Source organism: Trichomycterus rosablanca, chromosome 13, assembly GCF_030014385.1.
Source record: "Trichomycterus rosablanca isolate fTriRos1 chromosome 13, fTriRos1.hap1, whole genome shotgun sequence".
In the NCBI taxonomy this organism is placed as follows: Eukaryota; Metazoa; Chordata; class Actinopteri; order Siluriformes; family Trichomycteridae; genus Trichomycterus; species Trichomycterus rosablanca.
The window spans coordinates 6240683-6248132 of NC_086000.1; the positions used below are offsets into that span (position 1 = coordinate 6240683).

The window sequence follows — 7450 nt, forward strand, 5'->3', positions numbered from 1 at the left end:
GAGAATACAGTTGAAATATTATGAGAATAAAGTCGAAATATTGTGAGAATAAAGTCGAAATATTATGAGAATAAAGTCAAAATATTATGAGAATACAGTTGAAATATTATGAGAATAAAGTCGAAATATTGTGAGAATAAAGTCGAAATATTATGAGAATAAAGTCAAAATATTATGAGAATACAGTTGAAATATTATGAGAATAAAGTGGAAATATTATGAGAATACAGTTGAAATATTGTGAGAATAAAGTCGAAATATTATGAGAATAAAGTCGAAATATTGTGAGAATAAAGTCAAAATATTATGAGAATACAGTTGAAATATTATGAGAATAAAGTGGAAATATTATGAGAATACAGTTGAAATATTATGAGAATAAAGTCGAAATATTGTGAGAATAAAGTCAAAATTATTTTGAGATTAAAGTGGAAATGATTATGAGAATAAAGTGGAAATATTATGGCCAAAGAGTGTGCAGCTGTCGTAGGTTTGTCAGTTCAGAGAAGCACGGGTCTCAGTACCTGGATCGGCACACAAGCGCTGAGGGCAGCTCATAATGAGTGTTATTGTGGTTATCCAATAACCCGTGATTATTTTTGGGTGGGTGTTTGTATTGGACACTTCCATCCACATGACATGAAGACTAAACCTGTCAATGCAACCATTTATAGCGATGCCATACGGCTTCAGTTTATCATATGAGTCCCTAAGGCTCACGTTGGCGCACGTTCTTCTAAATAAACCCAGTTTATTGCAAAGCCATTTTAGCATCCTTACACTAATAACAAACTGGTGCTGATGTTACAGGAGATTGAGGATTTCTTTATTTGTGAAACCGATATGAAAGTATAACAAATCATGAACATCCCTCATTTTAACATAAGGAGGTTGCTATGGCCATAATATTTCGACTTTAATCTTGTAATTATTTTGACTTTAATCTTGAAATTATTTTGACTTTAATCTCGTAATTATTTTGACTATAATCTTGAAATTATTTTGACTTTAATCTTGTAATATTTCGACTTTAATCTCGTAACATTTCGACTTTATTCTCATACTATTTTGACTTTATTCTCAAAATTGAAACTTAAAAAAATATTTTTCTTTAAAGTGGCCCTAATACACCATCGTAGAAAACACTGCAAAACAATCTTTTTTATATGTTTTTTAGAAGCAGCTTTCTCTCCCCTATGTTAGAGAAAGCATTTGAAAGAATGAGCTACTAGTTGCTGATTGGTTTCTCTGGTGCCGCCTAGTGGTCGTTACATGATAAAAATAATTGTAACGTTAAAAAGAGAAGCTTAATGACATGGCTGCTGTTTCTCTGTGATATACAGTATGTATAGACGTGGCTTCTTAACTTTTGCCAAGGTCTGTAAGAAACCAAACTGTCAGTTTATGCTGAGCAGAATTTTATACTGATGATCAGATCTCTTTTCTGCTGAACCTGTTTTGGCTAGTGACCCCACTTCTTTGGTTATTTTCTTCACTCCAGTGTTGTAAAAAGTTGATCTTTTACTGGATTCTTCTTAGTGATTCTCTTATTTGAAAAAAACAAAACAAAAACTAAATCTTTGGTACTGTCAGTGGTATTACTGGTATTATAGTTTGGGTTCCTTTTAGTTTTTTGAAGATATATTTTAGAATTTTGTGTTAAATCTAGTAATTTAAGTTGAAATAATGAATGATAAATGTACACTGCACATGTAACATTCAGTTGGTAATAAGTGGTCTGCATGTACAAATACATAATTAGTTTGACTGGGCATAAGACATGGAAACAATATTTCACGGGCGTTCAGCTTAAGAAAGAAAGAAGAAAGAAAGATATCCTTTATTTGTCATATATACATATACAGATGTACAGTACAATGAAATTCTTTCTTCGCATATCCCAGCTGGTGTTGGGAGCTGGGGTCAGAGCGCAGGGTCAGCCAACTTACGGCGCCCCTGGAGCAGACAGGGTTAAGGGCCTTGCTCAAGGACCCAACAGTGGCTACATAGCAGAGCCTGGATTTGAATCTTCCGGTTGTTAGCCCAAAGCCCTACCCACTAGGCTACCACAGGCCAAGCTTGCACCCTTGGCCTTTACCCACTGAAATTCCCTCGATTCCTTGAATCATTTAATGATATTATGCACTGTAGAAGGAGAAATATGCAAATCCCATTTTTAAACTGTGTTGCTGGTATCAAATTCATCAATAATAATCACAACAATAATTACAGAGGCTGTTAACAAGAGGTTTTATCCATCACTCAAAATGCTCTTCTTGTTGTTTGGTCAGATAATTGATGTATCAAAGAGTCCTAATGATGTTTCTCCTTATGAAAGTGTTACCTCCTCCATTGTGTCAGCCACCACATATGCAGCTGTCTTTGCTGGATCTGCCAAAATAGCAACGAAATATTGGGTTAATGTAAAGACACTGTTCAGCTTCTCAAACTACTATATTCTACTAATATATTTTATTTTATTTTTTATATTTATTTTAGAAGTGATATGCACAAACACTAGCAATTGACTTATTTTTTTGTCATTGATCAAATTCCTTTCCACAATTATTGGCATCGCTGGTAAAGAGGAGTAAAAAAGGGTAGCTATGGTAAATTGGCTTAATCTCACACTGAGAAAAACAAGAAAAATCCAACCATTATTTGAAGTACGTTTGTTTAGAGCAAAAAAAAAGAAATAGTGACACAGAGGGATATTCCGTAAGTGCACCAGCGCTTGGCGCATGCATCAGAGGGAGCGTGGAGCAGGCAAATATACCCTCCTTGAACGCAAACGGGATCCCCAGCAGCAAAAGATTAATTGGCTACGCTAAATCAGAAGAAAAAGGGAGAAAATGTTTAAATAAATAGAAAAAATTTTATTGCTCCTGTTTGTCTGATCCTGTTTGTTTAAATAGCACAATTTGTTTTGCCAATACAACAGCACTTGGTCTTCTCCAAATAACATCTTATAAAGGTGGAGAATACAGATCAGGGAATTTGAGACCATTCCTCTTTACAGAATCTCTCCAGACCGTTCAGGGTCAGAGGCAAACTCTGCTCTTTAGCTAACCACAAAGAATTTCTTGGGGTTTAAATCAGGGGACTGAGAGAGGCTTGGCCATAGCAGAAACTTGCTTTTGTGTTCATTAACCATTAGTTTAAATTACCTACGATAAAGAGCAGCGCTTCAGCTGTCTGAAATATGACGTAAATGAGTGGAAAGAGATACAGGGGTCCTATGACCTCTGGAGGGAAAGCCACTTTCAATATGGCAAAACATAGCATGACGTTTTGACAGCCGGTCTCCACAGCAATAGTCCTTCTGCACCTGAAGAGACAGCAGAAAACTGAAACTGTCCAGTTAGACATTAATCAGACATTTTTTACTTTGGTAGTTCTAGATCTGTGAGTAAAGTACAATGAGAGAAAGTAATGTTAACAGTACTCACTGGCTGTTCTGTTTGAAGATAGTCGAAAGGGTGTACCCTAACAGGTAACCTATAAAAGGCATGAGACAGGCCACTGCTATGAGTTGAGGAGAAAACACAATCCACATCGTGGCTCCTAGGGTGATGCCATACAACACACCAATTGCCACAATGGCTATTAGCAGGATGCTAAGTCCAATCTGTCAAAGAGGTAAAAGTAATTTTTAAACAGCCAAACTTTCATCAGCAACCTGTCCTAAAATTCATCTCAGGTGTCTCAAGTTCAAGGTTAGACTGCGTTATCACACAGCCTATCTAGACACTCAACAGACACAATAGTTCATGTCTTTATAGACAAGGGGATTCTCTAAACTGTTGCTGCAAAGTTGAAAGCATATAATGTCATCGTTATAAATTATTTATTACACCTGTTAGCAATTGTTGTGGCTGAAATACATGAATTTAATAATTAGATGGGGTGTACCCAGGGGTGTAACTACCAGGGGGGGCAGGTGCACTGGGGCCCATGACATAAACTTAACCCCCCACCGCACTGCCCCCCCCATTGGCTACACTCGCCAGGTTATTATTATTATATTACAATATTGTAGCGGCGATATGTGAGTGACATTCAGCTCAGCCAATCAGAATGCAGCACCCGGTTTATACATGTGCGTTCGGACACTTCAACTATGAGAGACAAAATGAGAAAAAAAAATCCAGGAAATCACATTGTAGGATTTTTAAAGAATTTATTTGTAAATTATGGTGGAAAATAAGTATTTGGTCAATAACAAAAGTTCAACTCAATACTTTGTAACATGACCTTTGTTGGCAATGACAGAGGTCAAACGTTTCCTGTAAGTCTTCACCAGGTTTGCACAAACTGTAGCTGGTATTTTGGCCCATTCCTCCATGCAGGTCTCCTCTAGAGCAGTGATGTTTTGGGGCTGTCGCTGGGCAACACAGACTCCAAAAATGTTCTATGGGGTTGAGGTCTGGAGACTGGCTAGGCCACTCCAGGACCTTGAAATGCTTTTTACGGAGCCACTCCTTTGTTGCCCGAGCGGTGTGTTTGGGATCATTGTCATGCTGGAAGACCCAGCCACGTTCCATCTTCAATGCTCTCACTGATGGAAGGAGGTTTTGGCTTAAAATCTCACGATACATGGCCCCGTTCATTCCTCCCTTAACACGGATCAGTCGTCCTGTCCCCTTTGCAGAAAAACAGCCCCAAAGCATGATGTTTCCACCCCCATGCTTCACAGTAGGTATGGTGTTTACTCAGCATTCTTCTTCCTCCAAACACGACGAGTTGAGTTTTTACCAAAAAGTTCCATTTTGGTTTCATCTGACCACATGATATTCTCCCAATCCTCTTCTGGATCATCCATATGCTCTCTGGCAAACATCAGACGGGCCTGGACATGTACTGGCTTAAGCAGGGGGACACGCCTGGCACTGCAGGATTTGAGTCCCTCTCGGCGTAGTGTGTTACTGATGGTAGCCTTTGTTACTTTGGTCCCAGCTCTCTGCAGGTCATTCATCAGGTCCCTCCATGTAGTTCTGGGATTTTTGCTCACTGTTCTCATGATCATTTTGACCCCACGGGATGAGATCTTGACCCCAAGGGAGATTATCAATGGTCTTGTATGTCTTCCATTTTCTTACAGTTGTTCCCACAGTTGATTTATTCACACCAACCTGCTTGCCTATTGTAGATTCACTCTTCCCAGCCTGGTGCAGGTCTACAATTTTCTTGCTGGTGTCCTTCGACAGCTCTTTGGTCTTGGCCATGGTTGAGTTTGGAGTCTGACTGTTTGAGGCTGTGGACAGGTGTCTTTTATACAGATAACGAGGTCAAACAGGTGCCATTAATACAAGTAACGAGTGGAGGACAGAAGAGCTTCTTAAAGAAAAAGTTACAGGTCTGTGAGAGCCAGAAATCTTGCTTGTTTGTTATTGACCAAATACTTATTTTCCACCATAATTTACGAATAAATTCTTTAAAAATCCTACAATGTGATTTCCTGGATTTTTTTTTCTCATTTTGTCTCTCATAGTTGAAGTGTACCTATGATGAAAATTACAGACCTCTCTCATCTTTCTAAGTAGGAGAACCTGCACAATCAGTGGCTGACTAAATACTTTTTGACCCCACTGTATATGAAATTTGATGAGGGTGACCTCATTTTTCTTTTTTTGCACTGGGGCCCATGAGCTCCTAGTCACGCCACTGGGTGTACCATTACATTTGTCCAAACAACTGTGTCCTATCCTATCCTAACCATATCCTAACCAAGATAATTAAAATTACTTGTCTACCTTTAGTATGATTTGTGAGTAATGTGGTGCCCAGTGGTTGATGGCAATGCCTATGCCGCAAGGCGCCAGAGTCATAATGAGGGCAACGAAGATACCAAAGTAGGGAACTGCTTGCTGCAAACCAGAGACCCCTTTGCAGTACAGGTATAGGAGTAATGGCATTGCTCCTAGTGTCAACACTGTGGAGCAGGTGGTCATCACAATACTGTAAAAGAAAGGTTTGGTATCAGTTTTTAAACTTTTAGTTTTGTTTTTTATTTTAGCAGCTCTGGTTTCAAACATATTCTTTACATTTATTTTTATTCAGTCATCAAAGAAATTAAAAGAGACAAACTAAACAAGTTTGTGTAACCCAACACAGACAGTGTGACAAAAACTGTGGCTCGCATAATGCATTGTCATTGGATCATTTAGATTCCTTTAAAAAGCTTTTTGACTGTGCAATACTGCACTTAGGTTTTATTTATTTCCTTGGTTGTAGCCTAATGCTCTAGCATAATCCAGCTTGACTTTGATCAATGCACAGGCTGTTAGTTTAAGATTACTGTGTAGAATATTGGCTGCAAATTTAGATGCACCCAGCTAAAGTAGCATTTCCTCTGCTCTGTGTGTTGTTTGATACAGCAAGGTTTGGAGTCAAATAGTTAGTCATTGTATGCACTCTGTTAAACAGTCCTCATACTTTAGGGATTGACATTTTGTTCATTGACATCTTCAGATTGCAGCCTTAATCATGTGCTATATTAAACAGCCTGTATAATCTGCTCAACGTGGAGCACTGTTGGTTGCTTTGTGCATAGAATGGTCACAAACAAATAATTGAAAGATTATCAGCAAGAGAGCATCATCAAATTCTGTAAAGAAATAGACCCTTTAAGTCCAGAGGAAATTACCTTAGATTCATGTCTCCTTGGAGAGCTAAGGCAAAAATGTTGGAGAGGTTCCCACCGGGACAGCAGCCACAGATGAGCACAGCGACGGCTTCGATGGGCCCCAACTGGAAGATCTTAGCCAGGCAGAAAGCAGTAAGAGGCATTATGCCAAACTGAGCCACCAGTGCTATGCATACACCTTTTGGCCTGACAATGTGGCCTTTGATTTTGGAGACCTCCATGGTGCAGCCCAAAGAGATCATGGTGATGAGGAGGATGACGATTAGAATACCATTGACAACACTGTCAACTTCATCAGTGGTATGATTTTCAGATGTGCTGTTGAAGAATTCATAGCCAAAAACTCTTTGGTCACCTGTCAGATTCATGATTGCATCTGTGGCGTCCCACAAAGATGGACCATTTATTTGCTGCTAAAGATAGAAACAGTTAATAGTTTATCTTTAGAGGCATCAGTGTTGATACTGCACATGCCTGTAGTTTTCACCAAGGCTTAATGGGATTTTTTAAACATTGCAAACCAAACGACTTTTCTGTTACATCATCATATTTACATTTACTTTTTCTGCATTTAGCAGACACTTTTATCCAAAGTGACTTACAGTACTGTTACAGTATACAATCAAGCAATTGAGGGTTAAGGGCCTTGCTCAAGGGCCCAACAGTTGCAACCTGGCAGAGGTGGGGCTTGAACCGGCAACCTTCTGATTACTAGTCCAGTACCTTAACCACTATTTTTTTCCATTTCGCTCCCAGTCTAGTCATTTCCAATTCATGATTGTGAATCTGCTGCAGCTTGCACAA

The 7450-nt window shown here is 38.9% G+C and overlaps 1 protein-coding gene across 1 annotated transcript; it reads right to left on the reverse strand.

The window, feature by feature from the left end:
- Nucleotides 1-1841: 1841 nt before the first annotated feature.
- Nucleotides 1842-7127, reverse strand: slc10a1 (solute carrier family 10 member 1). Its single transcript, XM_063007686.1, has 5 exons — nucleotides 6647-7127; nucleotides 5754-5958; nucleotides 3450-3628; nucleotides 3168-3328; nucleotides 1842-2391 (listed from the first exon to the last, which is right to left on the reverse strand). Exons 1-5 carry the CDS (start codon nucleotides 7012-7014, stop codon nucleotides 2330-2332), a joined length of 975 nt encoding a protein of 324 aa, XP_062863756.1. The 5' UTR covers nucleotides 7015-7127; the 3' UTR covers nucleotides 1842-2329.
- Nucleotides 7128-7450: the final 323 nt, after the last annotated feature.